At 41.5% G+C, this 25,544-nt stretch overlaps 1 protein-coding gene across 9 annotated transcripts in view; it reads left to right on the top strand.

The window, feature by feature from the left end:
- Positions 1–1,113: 1,113 nt before the first annotated feature.
- The window catches only part of atp8a2 (ATPase phospholipid transporting 8A2), a 49,358-nt gene continuing 24,927 nt past the window's right edge, over positions 1,114–25,544 (top strand). Inside the window, exons 1-24 of one of the 9 annotated variants that reach the window (XR_004101993.2) lie at positions 1,152–1,383; positions 3,966–4,073; positions 8,678–8,822; positions 12,424–12,523; positions 13,294–13,392; positions 13,534–13,579; positions 13,813–13,853; positions 15,303–15,376; positions 15,870–15,939; positions 16,362–16,489; positions 16,965–17,076; positions 17,449–17,617; positions 17,735–17,862; positions 17,965–18,042; positions 18,805–18,893; positions 19,185–19,229; positions 19,452–19,524; positions 19,636–19,824; positions 19,901–19,950; positions 20,047–20,116; positions 20,202–20,286; positions 21,872–22,011; positions 23,028–23,166; positions 23,986–24,050. Coding sequence is in view for 8 of the 9 variants with exons in the window: in XM_031282208.2 (XP_031138068.1) it covers positions 1,341–1,383; positions 3,966–4,073; positions 8,678–8,822; positions 12,424–12,523; positions 13,294–13,392; positions 13,534–13,579; positions 13,813–13,853; positions 15,303–15,376; positions 15,870–15,939; positions 16,362–16,489; positions 16,965–17,076; positions 17,449–17,617; positions 17,735–17,862; positions 17,965–18,042; positions 18,805–18,893; positions 19,185–19,229; positions 19,452–19,524; positions 19,636–19,824; positions 19,901–19,950; positions 20,047–20,116; positions 20,202–20,286; positions 21,872–22,011; positions 23,028–23,166; positions 23,986–24,050 (2,286 nt within the window). In the remaining variant the exon portion in view is untranslated. Of the gene's footprint in view, positions 1,384–3,965; positions 4,074–4,868; positions 5,076–7,094; positions 7,931–8,644; positions 8,823–12,423; positions 12,524–13,293; positions 13,393–13,533; positions 13,580–13,812; positions 13,854–15,302; positions 15,377–15,869; positions 15,940–16,361; positions 16,490–16,964; positions 17,077–17,448; positions 17,618–17,734; positions 17,863–17,964; positions 18,043–18,804; positions 18,894–19,184; positions 19,230–19,451; positions 19,525–19,635; positions 19,825–19,900; positions 19,951–20,046; positions 20,117–20,201; positions 20,287–21,871; positions 22,012–23,027; positions 23,167–23,985; positions 24,051–25,544 lie in introns of those variants that run through there. The other 8 variants (XM_031282208.2, XM_031282211.2, XM_031282210.2 and 5 more) reach the window with 8 other exon arrangements.

The following is a 25,544-nucleotide window of genomic DNA, read 5'->3' on the forward strand; positions in this document are numbered from 1 at the left end:
GTAGCTCAAATGAATCAACTGAACAGGCCACACAGGACAGGAGAGGAAGTTTGGCAGTTGTCCTTCAAAATAAAGGTTTACAGCTGATTTCTTAAAGGCATTTGAATTATGCTTTTGAACTCATAGACTGTTAACTCATGACAATAATATTTACAGTCTATGGTTGAACTCACTTGTGAAATGCATAGTAGAAATTGATTGTTCAATTAATTATTTGGTTTATAAAATCAGAATATTGAGAAATGATCTTTACAATTTTCTAAACCCAATTAAGTTGACCTATTGTTTTGTTCTACGAATTGTCAAAACCCCAAATATGTTTAATTTACAATAGTATAAAACTAAGAAAAGCAACAAAACCTCACAATGAATAGGCTGAAACCAAGGAACCTATCATTATATATTTATATTTAGGCTGGAAAGAGTAATGTTTTGGCATTTTTGCTTGACAAATGACTGAAAGGATTAATTGACTATCGGAATAGTGGCTGATTATGTTCTGTTACTGGACTAATTGATGAATCAACTAATTAATTCATGTCTAGTTTAATATGACTAAGAACAATACAGTAGTGTCTCGAATAGTACACATCAGAAGAAGTACATAGTATTACACTAATTAAAGTGTAAAGATATGTGATGATCATAAGGTGATACCTCTTGATATATGGTCTTTTTTAAATGCTTATTTGGCTTAAAGTAAATACAGAAAGATAGATCTAATTGCTTCACAAAAAGAGTAATGTGGGCTATTTGCCCTTTTGTGAAAACAATAGTGACAGACAATAGATGTGTATGTCTTCAGATATACAGTAAACTGTGGCACTTTTATCTGCAGTTTCCTCTTACCTGTTCAGCTTTTCTAGGCAGTAAATTGTTGTGTTAAAATATTAAATGTTTAAAGAAGTAAACTGTGGTACCCTATTTTGCCAAAAAAAATGTTTTAATGAAGTATAGCCTGTAACTTTAGCGAATGTGGCTAATTATATCTAAAACTGTATCGTTACATGATTAAATTGCAAAACGGATCGTGACAGGAAAAATCGCATTTTAATGAAGATTTATTACGTTCCCCTCGAGTCTTTATTACGTACTTTATTTCGAAAACAGTGACGGGAAGTAGCACATTCTTTATTCCGCCTGACTCGGTCTGGCTCGATGCAGCCTGATCCCCTCTATAACGTTGCTCTGCGGTCCAGCCGAGAAAGAATGGTCCCTGAGCAGCAGCGGCCGCAGCCTGAGCCCGAAGCAGCATTCCCCTGCTCTCGGTGAGCCATGAGCATGCCACCGCTCCGGCCTCCTCGTCCAAGCTTCATCGACAATCGTTTACCACCAGCAAGATGTATTTCAACCGGAGGGCCAAGAAGATACACAGTGAGGGAGGTAAGCTAAAAAACAAAAACAAACAAACACCGTATTTAATCTTTGGTCAGTCGAGGTTCCGCTCGCCGCCTAATGAATCATCTGTCACTGTAAAATCGTATTTATCCGGTTTATCTCAGTGTTGATAACAGGCCTGTAAATACAGAGGTTATAGCGGCCTGTATATACTCGTACGTATTTGATATGTGCTTGGCATAGTAACGGGATCGGTGTTGTCCGAGACTGCGGCATGCATGTGGGGTGATTTGCTGTATCGGTATTTATCCTCCAGTCTCGCTCGTTTTTTTGGCACCAGTTGGGGATGCAAGGGCAAGCAGACTGCAGGTGCCTGCTTCAGGTAGCGCCGTCTGTCCTGTGTATTTATTATATAGGCCTATAGATAAGTAGAGGAATCCGTGCTGTGCCTTAACATCACGAAAAGATAACAACATATGTATTCTTGATAGGATGAATGTGCGTCTGTTGTGTGACCTTATCACTCTTAATGGAATGTAGTATATTTCCCATGGCATCATTGGTATTATATAATGTTGTAGCAACAGCCTCATGTATCTAGACTTCCTGAATCGCATCATATGGGACATTGTATGGATTGTCTCGCCTTAGTCATGCCATATCTAAATATAAGAAGGAATATACGTTTTATTGCATTTCAAAAGTCAAACCCAAGCTCATATAAATCAGTCCAAGAACAGCCTATTACCTCACAGACTTAAAAATCCACCGTCTAATGTAGTGACCGTCTAATGAGCGCTCCTTATTCTGAAACAGTCCAGAAATGAATCTGACCTGACCCGAAGGCCATTCACATCCAGAGCCTGTATTTACATCACAGCTTTTTACACACTCATGTGTTGGAAAGATGGTGAATGAACCAAGGCTGTTCATTTAAATAAATCCCCATGACAAACTGTACAGTGAGGGCTATTGTCTTTTTTGGGAGAAAATGCCTCAGATTCTCCTCAGAGTAAGAGTTGGAGAGAGGATGGGGATGTTTAAACACAAAGCTGCATCGGACAATTTCACACATGGCAAACAGACATCGGATTGTCCTGGAAGAGAGGAGCATGTGTTTGGCTCATCCAGTGGCTTTTAATAGTGACTGGCACATATTGTAAGGCTGCTTTGCTGCAGATTCCAGAAATAGAAAGCAGGCAAATTGTGAGCAGAGATGAGCGCCAACTGGGCCACACTGTCTTCAGGCCAGACTTTCCCAGATATGTATTTGTTGTTAAAAGAATAATACACCATTGGATCTTTTGACACTGGGGCAGCACATTTTGACCAGAAGACAGGTCAAAGCGTTCACAGCACTAGTTTCAAAAGGTATAGCATAAGTTTTTGACAGTATAGTGACAAAAAAAGTACATAAGTCTTGCTTTTAGCCATCATATTTGTATTTTTCTGTTAATAGAATATCAGATGGCCTCACAAATGAGCCACCCCACTGTTGTCAGTTGTTTATTATTGTTTTGTCTATTATGTGATATTGACCTATCCATGCGGCTAGAGCTACTGTTATGATTTTCCCTAGTTTTCTTCTTGTTTGTATCAGATCGATTAATGTGGGACTTTCAGTAACTCTAGTGGAGACTTTTGGGGTTTATGGGGTCTAAAAGTTGTATAAGAGTGTTTACCAGTGCCATATTGAAAGCATGGGTGGGTAAACAGGATGGATGTGGAGGGTTACTGCAGTATGAGTGTCAGACTCAGTATGTACATGTGTTCCCGCCTGGATTTGCATTGCTGCCTTTACTGTAATCTCTTGGAGCCTGACCTCTTGATTCTTTGCTCCAATTAGCTGCCATATCCCTGGAGATGACGTCTGCAGCTACCAATCTGTCACATTTACTCAAAAATTCCCAAACACATCCACACACACACAGTAATATTTGTATTTGTTTGTATTTAAGATTACTATAAATACTAGGTGATACAAACTCCAACATTAGAGTATTTTGTCATGTTTCTAATAGCACCTTTAACACACAAGTAGGTTCTCACATTGGTTGAGAAAGCACATTGTACCTCAGAAAAAAAGGTATTTTCGCATTCTGTCACAATATGGAGCTAAACAAACTGTAATGAAGATGTCTTACAGTTTTTGCAGATTGTCTTGGACAGCTTATAGGATTTATATTTAAATGTAAGGGCACATCTTGTCCCTGTGTTGATTGTATGTAGTTTATGCGAGTCATGCAGCTCAGCCAACTGTCAACAATATAGCACATCTGTTTTGAAAAGATAATGACTGGTCGTCATGGCTGCCAAGCCACTGAAGATGCCATTTGGGAGATAGAGAGGCCTAATTAATTGCAGCAATGATGCATTTACATAAGTTGGACACAGGGGGGCACTCCTGCACAAGCTACAACGTTTTGGTGAAGTCCATGTCTGTGAGCATCTCTTCAGGCCTACAGGCAGGCATGAATCCCATCTCACTATTAATGCTTCCAGCGACTGCCACATACAAACACATTTACAGTTCCGTTGTTGTGTGCCACAGTGTGCGGTATCTTTATATTGACTTCTTGTCTTGTGTGTGTTGTTTTCTCCTGCCGCGGCCTCTCTGGTGCCCACAGAGCAGTTAGTGTTGACCACCATTAGGCAGGAGGCTTCTGAACTGCAGGACCCAGGCGAGGGCACCGGCGCTACCATGCGTGCCTGCCTCACAGACAGGTTTGACAAAAGTGAGTTTGCTCGAATTAGACTGGATGACGCCCCATTTGTGTCCAGAGTCCCAAAGGTGCATGTGGCCAAGCGGCCAACAATTAGGAGCAGGTGTTTCCCAACCCCTGGCCCTCAAGAGCTACATTGTCTAGTTACTTACTAGAGTGTCTCTGGTTCTTATCTGAAAAGGTTAAGACATGATATTTCTGCTGTGGACCCTGAATAATCTGTAGCTCATTGGGGCCTGGAGTGATGAATGCTGAACAGGCATTAAACCTTTCACTGCATGTGCTTGTAGAAAGTGCGGTGGCAACTCATGTCAGACCATGCTGATGAAGACAGATCGATGCACTGGGGTCTTCAAGCAAAACTTTCAATGTAAACACATATGCATGCTGTTGAACACAGCACATGCTTGTGTGGACATGGCATGCCTGAATAGAGCATGTACATGAACACTGCTGCATCTGTGTATGACACATAAGTGACTGAGCTGGATTTATTTAGAGAGGAAACAGGGGAGTAGCAGCATGTTGGGGCCTTGCATGTTTTTTGGCAATAAAAGATGAATGTTCACCTGTTTGTGTGTGTGTGCGTGTGTGTGTGTGTGACGGAGTGCCCATAAAACAGTGTCAATGTGAGTGTGTATGTGCATATGCATACATTAGTGTAATGTGTGTTTGTGTGCGTGCTGCAGTGTCACCTGTAGGATTATCAGGTTATGGATTAGCAGCAGGTGAAGTTGCAGAGCAGACACAGAGGGGATTACCATGCTTGTTCACTTGGCTCGTAAGAGGCTTTCTTGCCTTATTTCCTACTCTGTTACGGTGGCAAATGGACCCACTGGGAATGCTTGAGGCTAGGTCAACCAGGACCTGCAAATGTTTGAGGCTAGGTCAACCAGGATCTGCAAATGCTTGAGGCTAAGTCAACCAGGACCTGCAAATCGGGCCTGCGGGTCACCTAAGAGACCAGGACAGCCATGGGACGTAGGGTTCACCCAGACAGACGACGCTCTGTTGGTAATGCTTTTCTGACAACACAGCAGGGTTGTGGGCTGGACAGAAACATATGGGGAAAGATAACGTATTCTTTTTAATTGGCCATGTTTCCAAGTGAGGAAAACAAAACATGCTGGGATAAAATATGCACAGTTTATGCAAGATACTCTGATTTGCCATGCTCATTTCAGCTCTCGGCGGTGTTTAGAAAGATGTGAAGTGCATCTCTATTAGACATGATTTAATTAAACATGTAAGCTTTTCCAAAAGTTATATTTGTGCCATTGAAAACACAATTCTGGCAGTTGCGCTACTTAACACAGTTGCTGAGGAAGACACCATGATAGTGACTGTTTCTTGAGTGAAGACTAGGGCACAGCACCAAGGCAGAGCGTCTGGTGAAATATGCTCTGCCATACTGGAAAATGTAGATGAATTATGCAGCCTGTCTTCATCCATTATTCAGTAGCCTAGCTTGCTTTTAACAGTGAAACTTTGGCTCCAGACCAGGGCAGCTTTGGCTCAGCCCAAAACCAAAAGTACCAATACTCCATATTAAGATACTATGAAGCTTGTGATTAGTGACATCTTCTTCCAATGACATACATGATGGATTTAATTGTCTGCATTTTCAGACTACATTGCCCTTGTTCTGCTTACTGAAACTGGTGATTTTATCTGCCCACTGTGTAAAGTGTGTTTGGTTTAATAGGCTTCTAATGACTAGTATTCATGTTAGAGAGATAGTAAAAGGGCTATTAAAATTGCATACATATGGATTGAAGTTTGGCTAATTGATGCATTAGATTGTTTTTAAGAAAGGGAACACTTCTTGCTTTCACCTCACCAACCAAATGGGTAGCTGGTAGAGTCTTGCTAGCAGTGTATGAGATCAGTGTTTGTTGTGGGCAGATCAGTCTAGTCTTACCTGTTCTGACCGCAGGTTATCAGACCTATGGTACCTGTATGGCTAGCCTGGGTGCTTCATGTGTAATTGACCTGGCTGTGCTCTGCTGGGGTTTGCTGCTGACTCATCGGTGGCCAATCAGTCATGAGTTCTGGAGGTGACTGCACCTCTACTCCATCAGGGATGAGTAACTGATGCATTGATCTTCTCAGAAATGAATCACAGCTGAAGTGGGCTGCTGAGAAATTGATCTGCTTTGAAAGGTAGAGTCTAGAGGGGTTAAAAGGTGGAGGTAAGGGGGGTGAGGAGTACAATTTTAAAAAGCTCTGTAAGAACAGAAGTAAGCAACAAGATATAGAAAAAGTAGTCAGTTCATTAGGCAAGAGAAAAACATTTAAAAAGTAAAGAGGACTGCTTTCTGACAGAAAAGGAAAACTGACATTACAGGTTACAATGTGCATCGCCCTTCGCTACCTTTTAACCTTGTATCATCCTTAAACATTTCCTTACAATCACTCGCTATCTTGATTGACCCCAGTGCCCTTTGCAGTGTGGAGTGCTGAACTGTGATTGTGACTTATAGCTCTGTAGGTCCAGAGGTAATAGCCTAGTCAGAGACATAGAGATGAGGGATAGGCTGCTTATTATCATTTTGCTTGGATTGACTTTGACCCGTGCTCTCTGCCTTGTGCAGACACTTTGTGGGCTGTTGTGGGTTTTTTAACAGTGTTCTCAAGATCTCATGCAGGTTTCTTTTGCAATGGTATAATGGCAATGAAGTATTCTACAATAAATAAACTAAAAGTATACAAATACCAAATAAATGCCTCCCATTTAAATAATAATAAATAATGTAATTATTATAGCTGTTTCCTGTAAACACACACATCCTAATGTCTCTTTTAAATAGAAGAATTGAAGTCTGATGTGTCAATAGTGATAATGGCACATCCAGTAGATAAGCCTGACTGGTTTTTGTCTGGGTGGTTTTACAATTCCTCGCCTACTTTAGAACAATAAGCTTGAGTGGAATATAATTATATTTTGGTTATTGATGAGGGGAAAGAATGACCCGGATTGTAGTGCTTGAGAAATAGAGTTTCAGTACTGCGGAAATTCAATCTGCTAAACCCTGGCAGTGCTTATTTGTTTCTAAATTATTTATTCAATTAGCCTGTTGTTGTTTTAACTTACAGCCTTGTTCACAGACAGACACACACACACACACACACACACACACACACAATGCATAGATACCAAGAACTGAAACAACTATCCCACACAGAAAATTAAGCCTACAATAATCCCATAATACAGCTCATCATATATTAACAGTTAAGCACTACAGGCACACTTCAAGGGCTTGTGGGAATAGAATTATCAGAATAATGAGTGGCTTACCTGTGGGTTTTTAGATAAATGCATTCTAGACAATATTCTTATATTTTATCTCATTACTGGAAATGCAGTATGAAACAAACTATCTGCATCTATGCAAACTAATGAGAAAGATGTAAAGAAAACCTGAAGTGAGTGAACACTGTTGTTGCACAGGCATCACAGTGGAGGTGAAGCAACATGAAGTGATCTCCTGATGGATGGTTCCTGCTTTAGGGGATGTTATTTGACCCATCTGCCTGACCACAAGAACTTAAGACGATATCAGGCTTCTGGCCCTTTAAAAGTGGAGTCCCGGCTTTGCCCCTCCGCAGCACTGAAGGAGCTCCATATGGCTTCCTCTTGTTGTCTGCACTGGCAGCAGTGAGTCGCTCAGTCGGCATCAAATAGAGGGAGGAGATCGTGCAAATCGCGCCCGATAAAGGCTTCTCGAGGCGGCAGGTGGCCAGATGACACGGCTGCGAAGCTTGGCGTGCCAGTATCTTTCACCAGGGCCGGGAGCTTCCTCTTCAGCAAGGCCGAAGGAGGAGAGAGGAGGCACGGGCGTGCTGCTGCATCTGTCCTCGCCCAGGTTCGCCGTTGTTGTACCAGCTGAGTAAACTGTGGCGTCCAGACCTGTTTGCATTGCTCTCACTAACCCCACAATGTCCCTGCAGAACTATACATATACACATTATCCCGTCATTAGGCGCACTCGAGGAGTAAAAATGTCCCGCTCCTGGAGCTCATGCGGGGGTGAATGAGCGGAGATCACGACGCTTTAAAATGGTTGGAGATGACAAAGCCAGGCGGGCTGGGAGGCAAGGAGTCTGCAGGAGACGCGTGTTGCATCCTATTCTGTCACTTTTGGGGGGTGATCATTTTTTGCCTTAATGACAGCCGGGATGTGCGCCGGGTCTTCTCTGTGTTACATGTGGACAAGTTGACGTGCTGATAAAACAGACAAACTCGGTGTGTTTGTTCGCCATTGTGCATCCCTCAGCACATCCATTATACGCGGGGGGTCCCGTGGGCGTCGCGAAACGCGCGTGTGCATTGACGGTACCTGCATAATAATACTGAAAGACAAGGGGGTGTTTATAACGGAAAACGTCATTGAATCGACCCCGGCTTCCGCAGACATCAGCATACAGTAGCCTCTAGTACTAATTGGTCGCCTTCGCTTTTGAACCGTAAACCACGTCTCCCGTATATGTCTCTCTCTCTCTTTCTCTCTCTCTCTCCCTCCGTCTCTCTCTCTCTCTCTCTCTCTCTATCTCTATCTCACTGCCTCGCACTCACTCAGCCTCGCCTCTCTCCCATCAATCCAACGGTGCAGGAGCTGCTTGCTCGTCCGGCGGTTACCGCAAGGCAGATGATGAGATGTCCGGGACCACTTCCCAGGCTGATCCCATAGACGCCACCGCGCGGACGGTGCTGCTCAACCGGCCACAGAATACCAAGTTCTGCGACAACCATGTCAGGTAGGTGTCACTCTGGGCTTTTACCGACAGAACGTTTTGTCGTGATGCATGTTGTGTGGCTTGTATCATGCACTGATTTGTACGGTGTACACTGGAAGTCAAATAGTAGCCTACTTGATGTATAGCCAGTAGACAGAGTAGATCAAAAGTAATTTCATGTTTTAATTGTTTCCCAGAAGCTTTAATTTGTGCTTAATTACCATAGCAAAGTATACATATCACCAGATTTATGAAACCTCTGGTCATCTTATCTGATACTTTTTGTTTATTTTGTGTACTCAGAGGGTGATATATTTACTTTAGTTGTTTGCCTGCCTGAGGACAGAGTGCAGGGTCCGCTTGTAGGGATTCTGTGTTTTGCTAAAGGACACTTAAGCATGGTGGATATTTGCTCAGAGGGGCTTTACACCCATGTTGTCAGGTTGAAGGACAGCCTGTTAAAGCCTGTTTAGCCATGTCTTTCTTTCTGGCATGCCATATGCGTAGTAGTAGACTTTGGACCACTGAGATTTTGCTCCTCTTCTTCTCTCCCTCTTAAACATATCCCTTTCTTTTAGTTTTGCCTTTTAATTATAGTAACATAAAAGAAAAAACAAGGTGTTTATAAGCTTTAGTTTTGCAATTACTACAATTGTACAGGTGAAACTATATTGATAAGGCTATTTAATAACTCACCTATTAAGTTGCAACTCTGCAGCGGCCTGACGGGAGAGGCTGATGTATGTCCCTGCCTGAAGTCCACTTAAGAATCTCAGTGTTGAAACGTGCTTGGCTTAACAACTTAACATGACTCTGTTGCTTAATCAATATGTCCTAATGAATATTTAAGGCTGCCAATGAAAGTAAAGTAACTACACTTGCAGGCATTTACATAAATTTCAGAAAGCGCCCTAGCTGTGTCTGATTTCTCAGACTTTGGAGGTGTCATTTTTGTGGTCTGAAGTGGAATACAAATCTTGGACCACACTTAGAGTATCATTATTTCATATATTGTGATGTGTCTTGGTGGCCCCCTGTGGTTCAACCATGAACGTCGGAGTGAATTTCCTGCTTGTATGTTAATCTGTCATAAGCAGCGGAGAAGTGCAACGACATGTACTGAAGTGGAGAAGTCTCGTTTATAAGTATCGTCCCAGCTATCAGCTGCAAATTTTATGGGTTGTGTTGTGGTTGTAAATATTAAGTCGCAGGCATGTATTGGAGTTTGAATTAGGCAGATGCCAATTTAATTTGTCCCTTGTCCGACCTTTTATTATTCCTATATAACTGTGCCTGGCGCCATAGGGAGCACTGGGCTCATGTTCTGTGAATTGACATTCAGTGGTCTGCCATTACTGTCGGGAGATTTAATTTCACTTTTAAAAGAGACTATTTCAGCTCTACGAATAAGATTAAGGCAAGTGCTCCCTGGCTCACCTGATTGGATCACATGTGGTGTTCTGCCCCTCGCTTTATGCTGATTGGAGAGTCAAGAGCACTCTGGCTCCAGAGCAGTGCCCTCTGATGTCCCTGTGTTCCTGTAATTCTTTAGTCGATGTTTGAAAGGTTCAATAGCATTATTGATTTTTCTGAGATTAAGGCCTTGTAGCTTTTATCTGTGTGCTAGTCTCCTCTCCACTCCCTAGGTCCTTTTTACTTCCATATTTCATTGTATGCAGTTGTGTTTACACTGAGCATTAGTGCTGCTCTCCTGTGCACAGATGCAGTAAAGTAACCTGCTCTATTATTCTTTGGAAAAGACATGAAATAATGTAAGTAAATAATGTTTAGCTAAATCACACGTTCCATTCTATTGATACATCAAAAATTAAATCAACTTGTTGCAGAAATTAAAACTGACAATTACTTAACAAACAGTTGTATTTTCAACAAATCTACCTGCCTGTGTTTTGCTTGTGTTCTTTCACTTGGAGGGATGACTCCTCTCTGACTTCAGCCCAGTGTTTTCTTTTGGCCTGTAATATAGGAAGAACACTGACCTTTTTAAATAAAAAACATGACAAAGCCACACAGCAACAGGGGAGCCTCACCCCTGCAGCTAACAGCTGCTAACACCACCAGCAAGTTGGACATCTATAGTATGAAAAGTGTGTGTGTGTGTGTGTGTGTGTGTGTGTGTGTGTGTGTGTGTGTGTGTGTGTGTGTGTGTGTGTGTGTGTGTGTGTGTGTGTGCGCGTTGCGTCCGATATCAATTTTCTTTGATTAGATTAAGGCATCTTTATCTGCTGGATCATAGGTGTAGTATCACTAACTCAGAGGTATCCAGAGCATTAGGGTCAGGACATTGAGTATGTGTGTGCGACAGACTAACAGCTGTTGCTACTCTGTTTTGTGTGTAATGTCCTGCTCTTTGTAGTTTTGTGTCTGTGTGACTGAGGCAGATGGAAAAGGTGGTTACAGGTGTTAATGAAAAACTCAGGAGCAGCACAATTCATTCATATACGTGAAGAAGGTTCGGGAGATTAATTACTTACACAGAAGCATTTCATGAACACTCAATTGAGGAGACAATTAGGCAGACAGTACAGTTTACCCACAATGTTTATTGTGCTCTGAAGTTCCTGTCTTCCACAAGGTGTATTTAAACTCATGCTGGAGGTGTTACATTTAGCTGGACCTTTTAAACAAAGATATTGCAGTCGCCGTAAACACAGATACTAAAGCCTAGTTCATCTCTCTCTCTGGAAACTATGCTAAAGTGTGGCTGGCCCACCGACCTCCGAAAGGACACAGTCCTGAGACAAAACATTCCCTTATCATGTAGCTGCCTACGTAGACACGTTGAATCTGTAGATAGACAAACAGTTATACAGGAAGAGGTTTGGTTGTTAGAGACTGGCCAAATATTCTGGTCGCCTGAACTGTGACCAATGAATGACCTAATGTTGTCTAAACTTTCCCTTTTCATCATACCAAAACATGGTGTTTCTGGAAATTCCACTACAACGGGTTATCTCCTAGGAGATTCTGAACTGTGATGGAGGTTGTTGTTTTTTTCCAACTCAGTGATGCACTCACGCACATACACAAACACCCACAAACACACAACATCCATTATACAAGTGCCTTTGCAGAAGCTCCTACTGTTCACCGCGAGCATAAAGAAAAAAACAAGGCAGGCCTTGACTTGAAGGTTGACTTTTTTTTTTTTTTTTTTTAGCCTCTCTAAAAGCTCTTACGGTAGTTCCTGGCTATAACAAGGCTAATCAATACAGTTGGCTGATCAATGCAGTTGATTGACAGACAAGTTGAGGTCCCCAAGGTTTCTTACACCTATTTTATGGGATGCAGGTTCTAAATTTAGATTCCTGGATTTAAAGTATTGGTCTATTTATAAGTGTGATGTGTGTGCACCCCATAATGGCTCTGTTTGCTCTCTCTGACCATTATTGAGTGTTTCTAATAGATTTTCAAGTGCTGCAATATTAAAACCTAAATGGAGTCTGTTATTCATTTAAGGTAATGCTGTTTGAGTGTGTCATGTGAAAACAATCATTAGCACACAATTTATTCATGAATTCCTATTTTTGCTAATGCACTACCTAGCTCTGCCTCCATTTGCCTTAAGTTTCCTCTCTCCTTGTCTTCTCTTCTTCTGCAGTACCACCAAGTATGGGGTTCTCACTTTCCTGCCCCGGTTCCTGTATGAGCAGATCCGGCGGGCTGCCAACGCCTTTTTCCTGTTCATCGCACTCATGCAGGTAAACCCCAGGCACAAAATATTAATAACAGTGATCAGCGCTGTTGGCTCGATGTGCTGTTTGGTTTAAGCTGAATTGATTCTGTGGCCCACACAGGCTTTATATGACACATCCTGAAAAGTCTGTTCTAAAACATTTCAGGACTCCCACAGGCCCAGCTATTTCTTAAATACCGAGTTATGGATTATTGAGAGTTGTTGTCGAGATGGAAAAAGTTAAGATTTGGTACTTTTTTTCAGAAAGCCTGAAGGATCAAAGTACAAGATGAATATGAATCATGAACATTTCACAAAAGTGTCACATCACAGGCTTGTGTCACAATTAATATATCAATATTAGATAATACTAATTGACTCATTTGCAAAAAATGAATTACACATTTTTATTCATCATTTTCCTTACATGTTTAGTCCTATGGCAACTTTTAGACTGTTTCTCAACTGAAAAAAAGAAGAAATTTGATCATTGGAGATAATCACTAATCCCACTCTGTAGTTGCTATCTGATTGGTTGACAATATTGTCTTCCTCAAGAATGGGAGGAGAAAACGAGCACTTGTTTTGTTTTTTCCTCTGTGCGAGCCTCATAAAAAGTTGCACTGCCTTCCATTATGGAAGATTCATTATACCCTACACTCACTATACTCCACTGCCTTGTCTAATGTTTATCTGTGCCATCGCAGTATTAGTCCATTATGGGTGCTTTACGCTACTCAACACACTCCCTATCGGCAATTATTTCTGAGTGCTGCCTCTCTTGACTCTTATTAGCAAATCCCTGATGTATCACCGACCGGTCGCTACACCACACTGGTCCCACTCATCTTCATCCTCACTGTAGCCGGGATCAAAGAGATGATAGAGGACTATGTGAGTACCACAGTACCAACTGCTATATGGGCTGACTTTACTACTTTTTTTTTTTTTACTTTACCTTTTTTAAAGTGTAGGAGATAGAGACATCATATGCTTATCTTAAAAGCTAATGCATCTTTATTTGTGTCTTCACAGAAAAGACACAAAGCAGACAACACAGTAAACAAGAAGAAGACAACAGGTATCGTCTGCGTGTCTGTGCTTGGTGATGTGCATCAACTGTCGGTGCGCTTTTTCCATGAGTGTGCTTGCGTCTATTTGTGTGGGTTTTGTTTTTCTTTCATGGCTGAGTGAATGGCTGTTGTCTGTCACTCACTATAGTGCAGGCCCCAGACAAAAAGTTGAGTTGCTATGAATACTGAATGAGTGCTGCTCTATAGGCTGACTGATGGCTGTGTTGTCCTTGTCTCTCAGTGCTGCGCAACGGAGCCTGGCAGACGATCATCTGGAAACAGGTATCCCAATCATCACAGACTTCATCTTTGTTGCTCTCTCACTCATCACTCCTGTGCTTTGCCTTTCTCTCTAGCTCGCTTAGTTTTACAATTCAATTTAACATACTTTATTGGCATGAATGATGTAAAATAATACTGTAAGAAGCATCTAAGAAGTGCTATCTTAAAAGATACATTTCTTCTAAAAATAGAAAACAATAGGTAAATTAGCAAACTAAACTAGATAAAGCAAAAACATTCAAATAATAACGTAGATATAAGATAATGCAATTAGTCATAAAACAATGGTCTAGTTTTGTAAAATTGGGGACTAACATCAAATCTTTTGCCGTATTTTATTAAATGGTTACATTTGTCTCAATCTCACCTGTTGTGAAGTTATTCCATATTTTCTCCTCTTTTGGTTTCCAGGATTTCTCGTGTTCCACTTCTTGTGGCTAGACTGTAGTCACTCAGTCTGTTTGGTCAGGGTCTGTCTGTGCTTTGGGTTCCTGACAGTAGAAAGATACTCTTCCACTTAGTATTTATAATGTTTTAGGGCCAGATAACAAGTGAGTTAGTTGGTGATTGTTTTCCAATATTCCACATAGGCACGTCTTGTTTGTTGAATAATTAGGTTTTCTGCAGTTCATCTGAACCAGTGAGTCTAATTGTCCTTTTCACACAAAGCTTTTTCTTCTCTCTCTGCCAAGTTAAAGTTGCCTAAACAAAATGAACCCTCAGTACAATGCATGTTCACTGTATGTTCTTGTACAACAAATGCACAACTATTTTCTTGGGATGTGGTCTTCATCTTGAATGTACTCATTAACTCCAGTCCAGCTGTGTACAGTACAGTCTTGCTCCAGCAGGTCAAATCAAATCAAATGTGAGTCCTTGTTATGTGGTGTAGAGCAGGAATATAGTCCTTTGTTATTCAGGCTCAGAAAAGGTGAAGGAATTTGTTCCAGCTGCCCTGCTAACTCAATTATTTTCAGGTTAAAGAGAGGTGGTGACAAGTAGTTCCCTTGAAATGCTCAATTTTCTTGAAAGGAGAATCCTGAAAGTGTCATAGGAATTGTTTTAACAGTTTTTTTTAAATGTACTATTTTAAAAGCTACAGATTTGTAAAGTTAATATTGAGTGGCTTCTTTTTTCTCTGCTCATTCTCTCTCTTTATCTACATGCTTGCACTCTTTACATCTCATTCTGGCCTGCCTCTGTTGCAGCCTAATCAAAAGACTTAATGCTATGCACCGCTGTGCTCACTGTCTCTTTAGCTCAGTCTTCTCTCTCTCTATTGGCTGCCTCTCGTTTGGTCACTAATTAACCAACCTCATGTTTCCTCTCTCTCTGTCTCCCTCTTTTACCCCTCCTATTACCCTTTACCCTCTGCCTTAACACCCCTCTTCTTCTTTCTCCCCACCTTTTCTCTCTCATGCTGTTGCACTGCTGCAACCTGTCCACAAGGTGGCAGTAGGAGACATAGTGAAGGTGACCAATGGCCAGCACCTTCCGGCTGACATGGTTATTGTGTCCTCCAGGTCAGACGTCCGTGTGTATGAGTGTGTGTGTGTGTGTGTGTGTGTGTGTGTGTTTGTGTTTGTCAGCACCCATATCTATTTATGTACATTTGTCTGTATATGTGTTTTAATCATTTGTTGTGTTTTATACTACTTTTTAGGACTGAAACTCATGATTATTTTCATTATCAATCAATCTGTCGATTAGTCTGTTGATAATCATTTAGTATATGAAATGTAATGATAAAATGCAATCTGAAATTGTGGGAATCTAAATTAGTGTCTTAAAATTGATCAACAGTCTAAACCTCAAAAGCGTTCATGGCAATGCCATCATCATGTAAAGGAAGCAAATATTTATTTTTGAAAAGCAAATATGTAATAATAATGATGTTAATGAAGTTATTATTAAAAAGACAATTCCTTAATTGATTATTAGAATTGTTGCTGACTGATTTCCTGACGATTATTGGATTAATCATTTTAAGCATGTTTTGATGCATCTTCTCCACAGCGAGCCACAGGCCATGTGTTACACTGAGACCTCCAACCTGGATGGAGAAACCAACCTGAAGATCAGACAGGTATGACACAGGAGCATAGCGGTCAGTTTGTCAGATTTCTCAGTGCATGAATTCTGCACATGGTCAGCAAGGAACTTCATATTTAGGTTTTAGTAGAGAGTATGTGTTGTTATTAAAAACATCTAATACTTGTTACAGTTAAGATGCAAATGAACAAATTAATAAAAGATGTTAAAACAATGTTGAGATTGGCTTTAAGGACTCTAGATCAAATTACTTCCCTAACATTTGCATCCACATGGGTCATGCATAAGATCTCATCATGTTTTATGCAGTTCTCTTTTTATCTCCTATTTTTATTAGTGTTTGACCCGTTTTGCTTTATGAACATTGCTTTTCTGTAATGTACTTTGTAATAATCCTGTTTGGTAAAAGTGCTCCCTCAATAAACTTTCCTTGTCTTGTCATGTTTTTTTTTCTAGGGTCTCTCGCTCACAGCTGTTTTTCAGACCCTGGAGGATTTGGTTGCGCTGTCTGGTCGTTTGGAGTGCGAAGGCCCCAACAGACATCTGTATGACTTCACTGGCACACTGCGGCTAGAGAACCACAAGTGAGAGACACACACACACACACACACACACACACACACACACACACACACACACACACACACAGTTGATCAGTTATTGATTGATTGCAAGTGTATTGTCAGTGTAATGTGCAAAACGTTTTTTTTTTTTAAATTGTAAATCAATAGTATTCAAATAGTATCTTTGTATAAAACAGACCTGCCAAGACAGCAGGATAAAGCTATACATATCATAGATTTTATAGTCTTATCCAGCACAAAAGAGATACAATTTAAAAGTCAACCAGAAAAGTGAAGGCTATCATAGTGAAACATTTGCTTTCTTGATGAAATAAAATGTACCAAGGGTTTTATAAAGTATACATTTTCAGTCAAATAAAGTCAAACTTGAGAAGTGACTTGAAGAAAGAAAACTTTGACTCACAAATGCTGGTCGCCCTAAATTTGCATTCATTTCTCATGTTTTATTACTGATTACCTCCCTTGTTGTACTCAGTCCAGCTCCCCTGGGTCCAGACCAGGTGTTGCTGCGCGGCGCCCAGCTCAGAAACACGCAGTGGGTTGTGGGAATTGTTGTCTACACTGGCCATGACTCCAAACTGATGCAGGTAAACTCAGTGTCTTGTCAGATTTGTGAAAAATCCTGCCTTCAAAACAAGTTTATTTTGATATTTATTCATTAGAATATTCCTTCCTTGTGAACTTCATAGGAATAATTTAGAGCTTTTAACTTAGTGACGCATTTATAATTGGGAGCACATCCAAGTCTCAGTGTTTGGATTGCTGACACTCTTCTGCCAAAAATGATTTTGTAATTGTGTATGACAAATTGAATTAGTTAAGCAGAAGTGTTTAAAGGCTGCTGCAAGTGGATTTCTTCCCACAGAAACCATTGTAACTCAATGAAACTGTGCCATCACCCAGCAGCATCTTGATGTGAGTGTCTTTGTGTTGTATTCATTGACCTGTCCACCTGCTAGAACTCCACCAAGGCACCACTGAAACGCTCTAATGTGGAGCGGGTGACCAACATGCAGATCCTGGTCTTGTTTGGCATCCTGCTGGTCATGGCCCTGATCAGCTCTGTGGGTGCCGCCATCTGGAACAAAGAACATACTGAAGAGTCCTGCTGGTACCTGTCCCGGGCTGGTGAGAATACACACAAACATACCACATCACAACCTGTGACTTAAGTCTTGGTAAGGAATTGGGATGAATACACAATTTAAGGGTCAGTAAATGAGTGAATATTGTCTGTTTATGCAGGTGACATCTCCACTAACTTTGCATATAACCTGCTGACGTTCATCATCCTGTACAACAACCTGATCCCCATCAGCCTGCTGGTCACTCTGGAAGTGGTCAAGTTCACACAGGCCCTCTTCATCAACTGGGTATGGTCCATGTGTGTTTTGTAATGCATGTTTTCAAATTAACTTACTGTAAGTAGTCAAATATTCCTGATCACTTTGTTTGCTTTTTGTTTTCCCCCCCAGGATGAGGAGATGTACTACGCAGAGACAGACACACCGGCCGTGGCTCGAACGTCCAATCTTAATGAGGAACTGGGCCAGGTCAGTTCCTATCCCTCCTCATAACCAGTGGCTTTAGGATGATAAGATAAGATAACACTTTATTGTCTGTTCTAGAGTGTGGATCGGGCCGCATTTTTCTGTCCGAGCCCGGCCCACGTCCGACAGAGCAGTAACTGAACCCAGCCCGAGCCCGACAGGCATTAAGAAATTTATGTCCGAGCCCGACCCGAGCCAGACACAGTTAAAATGACACATACGTTTATTTGTGTGGAAAGCCCACTTTTATTAAGCAACTGTAGGAAGGCATTCGGAAATGTCAACAGATGAGCACATCAGTGCACACGGGGCAACAAGCACACTTTAACACAGGCGCGCACCTACATAATAAGCTTTTTTAAATTTAAAATGTTCAATGCCTTATCGCGCTGATGTGACCGAGCCCGACCCGAACCTGAACATCATTTCTAAATATCTGTCCGAACCCGGCCCAGCCCGACGGGCTCGGTTCGGGTATCCATCCTCTAGTCTGTTCACACAGAAAATGTCCTTGCATCGTCTGCTCCAACAATCAACAGATAACATTAAAAAACACAAACATCAAAAAATATCTGTATGGTCACCCTACAAACATCTGACACACCTTTCCGTCTCTCTCTCTCACACACACACACACACACACACACACACACACACACACACACACACACACACACACACACACACAAAGTAGGAATTCCCAAAGTTACCATTGCATACACGTGAATCAATGCACCTGTCTTTTCCGTTGTCTGTCTTTTCCAGGTGAAGTATCTCTTTTCCGACAAGACAGGAACACTGACCTGTAATGTCATGCACTTCAAGAAGTGTACCATTGCGGGAATTACATATGGGTCAGTCATCTCTTTTTTTTTTTTTTTGTAAAGTCATTCTTGCCTCTTAGCTTTACCTGTGAAAGGAGCTACCTACTAAAAGAAAATGAGCTCAGAATGCCACTGAATGCACTTTAGCACTGAGTAACCTTTTAATCTCTTTAACTAAATAATCGTCTAAGACTAACTTGTAATGAAGAATTAGCTGGTATTAATTCAATTGATTGAACTCTTGCATGCTTGATCAAATGAACTAACCAACTCACCGACTGATTGATTCCTTTTCCAATACAACCTTAATCATCACTGCAGCCACTTCCCTGATCTTGACTGTGATCGTTCAATGGAGGACTTCGGGTTAGTGACCTTCTCATCTGTCTTCCCTTATTTGATATTCTTTTCTCCATTTTAGGCTCTGTATGTTTTGAGAAATCAATGTACTGTGTAGAGTATGTGTTGATCAGAAAAATATACAGAAAGTTGACAAAACTCAGCCTGAAATGCTATTTGAATGCCAACAAAATATCTACACAATATTAGAATAACTCCTGCCATAAATGTATTTTTCTTGTCTCACAGCAATCTGCCGCCCGCCAGCAATAACTCTACAGAGTTTGATGACCCAACTCTCGTCCAAAACATTGAGACCCATGTAGGTGTCACTGAAGCTTTTCTTATATTTTTTTTATTTGAAGCAAAAAGCCCCAAATGACAAGAGGATGCTGTTAAGAACCATGTCCACTCTGTTTGTGTGTGTCTTCAGCCTACATCACCTCAGATCTGTGAGTTCCTGACAATGATGGCAGTGTGCCACACCGTGGTCCCAGAGAGAGAGGAAGACCAGCTCATTTACCAGGCCTCTTCGCCAGATGAAGGAGCGCTTGTCAAAGGGGCCAAGGGGCTCGGCTTTGTGTTCACTGCAAGAACCCCGCATTCAGTCATAATTGAAGCTGTAAGTGTGTATCTGTGTTTTTTTACCGAGCTGCATTTTGCAAAGTTAGGAGCTGACATTTTGTTGTTTATTTCAGAGAGAAAAAGAGATGAGCTATGAGCTACTGAATGTGCTGGAGTTTTCCAGGTAATACTCCCATATATGTTCTTCACAGCCAGTAAATAACTCCGTTACATAAGACTGTAGTGTGTTTTGAAACTGAACCCACTGCTTTATTCACAGTAACCGCAAACGCATGTCTGTCGTGGTCAGAACCCCCAACGGGAAGCTACGGCTGTACTGCAAAGGCGCTGTATGTTTATCTCATTAGAACTGTAGTTCAGCACTCTAAATGTCTTTGAACCTTTTTCATTAATGCTTATTTTGTTGTTTTGCAGGATAATGTCATTTTTGAGCGTCTGACTGAGGCGTCCCAGTACAAAGAATTAACTCTTGCTCATTTGGAACAGTTTGCTACTGAAGGTAAAAAAAAAAAAAAAGAGAGGGCGAGGAAGCCATAGTTGAGTTTCTTTCTGTTTAAAACATACTTGTTTATTTCACTGGAAATCCATTTATCTTGTGTTTATCTGTGTTGACTTCCTTACTCTTTTACTCTGACTCAACTTTACATTTATCGCTCTGTATTAGTATTATGTCTGTTACACACCAACCAGACAGCCGACCGTCGGCAAAAAAGGTAGTCGGACTGATCAGTCGGGTCCCCGAGGTCCAAAAAAAATGCCTCAAAACACACTGAGGTGACGCTGCCTTGAGTGTACACTCTGCATGTGCGCAAAACGTAATACGTCTCCGTAACAGTAGGCGGCGCTTCTCTGTATTGTTTCCCAGAAAATGAAAACCGGCAGCTGATAAGACGAACGCGTCACGTGGGTCTTTTTTCTCCGGAAATTCACAGCCAGACTGTCATGGCGGCTTGTTCAGAATACGATCTCATATTGTACTAAAATAGTTCACCGAAACGTGTTTCTGAAAACATTTTAAGCGAGAAATAGGCCATGCAGTTGCTGAATCTGATCAACAAAGGTCAGTTTAAAAGATTTTCGTCAGATTTTGAGAGGCTCATCCGCTTGCCATTTCCGGGTGAGTCCCGACTGCCCTGTCTCTGACTGAGCATGTCGGGTCGGCCCAAATAAAGGCCGACAGCTCCTCCGACGGACAACGGCACGGAACACACCGAACAGACTTGAGTCACTGACCTCGCCAGACGGTCCAACGGCCGATTATCGGGTTGGTGTGTCAGCGCCATTATAAGCCTTGTCTTGGGACTGATCTGAATTTAGGTAGGTTTAAGTGTCAATCATTGGCATTACTTGGTTGAGGCTTAAAAGAAATCAGAACTATCCTTCCTGAGACTACATCCACACTAATACGTTTTCGTTTTAAAACGCATAACTTTTGCTCCGTTTACGCCTAGCTCCCACTACTACTCGGGTTGCGTTTTAGTCTGGATGGGCAGAAACGGAGATCTTTTATTTTTATAAAAAAAAAAAAAAAAAATGACGACACAGAAATCCACATTCACTCCTTGATTGGGTTTTATCAGTCACAACGTGTCCTTCCTTCATTCATCACGCTGCTATCATGTGACCCTTTTCAGGAAGAAAACAAACAACATCACCCTGGACTACCAGTGGTTAATTTCTACTTTGATAATGAATTAAAGCCATTGCTGACCTTATTGTTTATGCTAGCAGCTGTTGTGCAGTGTAATTCTTCGTTTTATAATGCTACTACTGCCTACATGCACAAGAGGTGAGCAATAATTTGAGCGATTTGCAACAATTCCCGTGTCCAGCTGCGTTATCATCCTTACGAGCGCATGCCCAGCGTACGTGAATGGTCTGTGAAAGGTGCTGTCGGGCATGTTAGTATGGATGGAGATTAGTTCTGAAACGGTGCGCTTGTGAGGACAGAGATCGTTTTTCTTTTAAAACGCTGTTTTATAGTAGCCTATTTCCTCCTATTTTATAGTAGTAGTAGTAGGTAATCTATTCTCTATGACACCACTGATCACATTGATCGTCCTATTCTCCTCCCATCCGTCCAGGGTTGAGGACTCTGTGTTTTGCCTATGTGGACCTGGAGGAAGATGCCTACCAGGAGTGGCTGAAGGAATACACTCGTATCAGTACTGTGCTCAAAGACCGCGCTCAGAAACTAGAGGAGTGTTATGAACTACTGGAAAAGGTAAACGCACCATCTCTTTCACTGTAGTGATGTGTATTGTTGATCTCCAACCTTATGTGAGATGTCTTGAAATCAAAGCAGATACCTGAAAATTCTTCATGTCATAACATTTTTCCTGATCCAGACTCTCACACACTCACAGACACACACTTCATGTTTGCCAGCAGGTGGCAGAGTGGCTCCATTGATTCCCACACTTCAACAAATACAGTGCTCCTCCATTACTCATTACATCCGTAAATCACAATACACAGTCAGATTTCCCTTTTTAAGGTATCTGTCTTTTCTTTTAGCAGAATGTAAAGACAGATACTGCTCCTTTCTAAAAGGATGACATTGTGGAAATCTTGTATTGGTTGATTAGAAAGACAGCTCTGAATGGGGAATAAGACAAAGTAACAGAGATTTCAGATGCTAGGATTTTCAGAAGAAAGTTGAACTAATAGGTGGGAAAACCAAGGATTTAGAGTAGAGAGTCTAGGTGAGAAAAGTAAGTGAAGAGGGAAAAAAAGAGGAAGCAGGAGGAGGGGAGCTCAGACTGGGAGACCACAAGGGTAATTACCTGCACCAGCCTGCCAAAAGCCCCATAAAACTGGAGTCAACAACACAGTAGTGTTAACTTGTGTGTCTGTGCGAGTGTTTGTGTGTGCGTCCGAGTGTGTCTAATGAGGGTACACATGCATTTAAATGCTGAACAAATTAAAGCGAGGTGGGGAAAGGTAATGGGTTACTTCTTGGCACGAAGACACAGAGTTGGTACAGAGGTCTAAAATGAGCTGCTGTACCAGCTGAACTGAACTTGCTGGCATCATTCTCATCCTCTAACTAGATATGGATGATGTTCTCTGGAGAGAAAGAGCCCTCACATACAGGCTGGGGAAGTTTGGCTGAATTTGTTGCCTAAATATGATTTTATTTTAACCTACATTCCTCCTTTGGGCCATATTTTGTTCTCACTGTCTTTTTGAATCTTACTTCTCAAATTATCTTGATCTGTCTTTCTGTTCCACCAACAGAACTTACTGCTGTTGGGCGCCACAGCCATAGAGGACCGTCTGCAGGCTGGCGTGCCAGAGACCATCGCCACTCTGATGAGGGCCGACATCAAGATCTGGGTCCTCACTGGAGACAAGCAGGAGACTGCCATCAACATAGGTGAGAGGAAAGCACTTAAAAATAAACACTATGGCCAAAATGTGAGTTTAAGTCATTAGAAGGACAGTTCTGCCACAAGCAGATGGAAAGTAAGAGCTGTGAGGGTGCTTTTAGTGAAGTATGTGCCAGTAATGCAGGCAAATCCAGTGATAGTGTCCCCTTGAGAAAGTCCCCTTGTCACTGCAGCCTGTTATGCAGCAACGTAGGAAACTGTATGTATTGTGGAGTTTATTGAATCATGGCTAGAAGAATAACGGCCATTATGTTGGCTGTGAAATGCCAAACATGTCTCCAATCTCTAAGTGAAATTTTCCAGTGGCCAGGGTAGAAGGGCTTACATTTGCACAGAAATGACATTTGTGCGTTTGGTTTCTCTTGGCAGTTGTGGAGGATGTTTGTGGCAGATGTCCACAAAAGCAACACTTACAAATAAAAACAAAATTTGGTTTAAAAGTTTGGACACCCTCTGAGACTGAACTCTACAAATTGTGTTTCACACACCTTAATATGATTGAACTGCTCTCTACACATTTATTAGTATTCAGTATTCAATTGTGAGTGAGTGGTTTTGCTGTGTTTAGTTTCTGCATGATGTTGTTGAACTATGCATAAGTGACAACAATAGAGATATGATGATGGCTGGAGGCTGATCGAGGAGAATGGAGTCAGATAGCTGTGTGAGAGAATGGAGCAGGACTTTGCAAATCCAGTCGAACATGAGACCCGTTTTTCATTTCACCTGTGTTTTGGTATTGAGTACATCTAATCTCTCTCCCATCCCCCATTCTCTACCTTCCACTGTCTGTTTCTGTTTCTCAGGTTACTCCTGTCGTCTGGTGACACACCACATGTCCCTCATCATTGTCAACGAGGATTCTCTGGATGTGAGTAGACCCTCCTCTTCCTACTGCAGACCTCCTTCATTCACGTCTGTTTACACTTTGTACAGTATTGGGACTATTTGTGTGTGTACAGGAGGGAGAGGGTTATGTGGTGGGGTCTTAAACAAGTTACTGTGGGAACTAGGGTGTGGTCCACAGCCAGATTGGTGGGTGGGGCTCTTTTGTGTGCTCACAGGTGCAGGTAATTAAAGTCTCTGGTGTCCCTTTTGGAGAAAGGAATGAAAAGAAACAAGTAGTGAACTATCACTTCTTTCCCTCTCTTCCTTTTTCCTCTCCTTCTGTCTCTTTCGTAACATTCACATACAGTACCTGGCTATTAATGTCAAACAGTATTCCCACACTATGTGTGTCTCTTTAACTAACCTATTTCTAGCTAAATGCAAGCACGGTGCACAGACTGTATATGTGTTGACATGCACGTATGTTCCTGTTGCCATTTAGTGAGATCTGAGATCTTTAAATAAGATTTCACAAAGTTATGTGTCTTTGCATTTAGGTTTCATGTGTGACTGCTAACCTGAGTGGCTTGATTACTGTCATGTGTCTCTGTGTCTGTCTCTCTTTCACACACTCGCACACACTAACTGACTCCCACATGTGTGCTTACACTCAAACACACATACTGTGCACATACAATCACAATGTGTTCACTTTTACAGAGTTTGTTTATATGTGAGACTGGGGAGATTATGCCTCATAAAGTTTTAGTGTTGGAACTGTGTGTGTGCTTGTGTGTGTATTTGTTTATGGGTACCTGCTTCTGGGCCCAAAGAGAGATTTTATTAGTCTATGGCATGATCAACACGACATTAGAGACCTCTATGTGGTTAACATTGCATCCAATTGGAATCTGTGTGTGCATCAAAGTGGTGTCTGGCTGGTCAAAAGCCAGACAGCGTGCAAGGCCACTTAGATGCTGAGTAAACTGAGCTGGACAGGGTGAACATAGAATGTCAGGGTAATATGGGTACTTTAGCCTGAGAATTGTCCATGGCATAGACAATGATGTGATTAGTACAAAAGGGGTAAGCTAATACAGTTAGCACTGTAAGTGCATTCAATCTTAATAAGGTTTAGAAAATGTAGTTAGCAGCCTGTCTTCCATGTTTTATCACATATTGTACTGATCCAGTAAAAGTCTGATTGCTGTCTGGTCAATATAGTTTGGGTCAGAGGATGAAACATTTGGCCCTAACAGGTGATGACATCAAAAAGTTGTTTCTTTCATTTTATTTCTTATACATATTTGATATGTATAAGCTGTAATTGCAGCCACAGGGAATGTTATACCTATCTCCCCTTCGGGAAATTCTTCTACATTTCTAGAAATTACACATTTTTCAGACAAATCTATCATCTGGAGTTGAATGAAAGTGAATGCCAACTAAAAACTCACATAAAAGCTGTTTCTCTGATAATGGCATGACTGACTTGACTTAACACTAACTATAGTCTCGCATTGCCAGACCTTCCTCC

This window comes from Sander lucioperca, chromosome 1 (genome assembly GCF_008315115.2).
Source record: "Sander lucioperca isolate FBNREF2018 chromosome 1, SLUC_FBN_1.2, whole genome shotgun sequence".
In the NCBI taxonomy this organism is placed as follows: Eukaryota; Metazoa; Chordata; class Actinopteri; order Perciformes; family Percidae; genus Sander; species Sander lucioperca.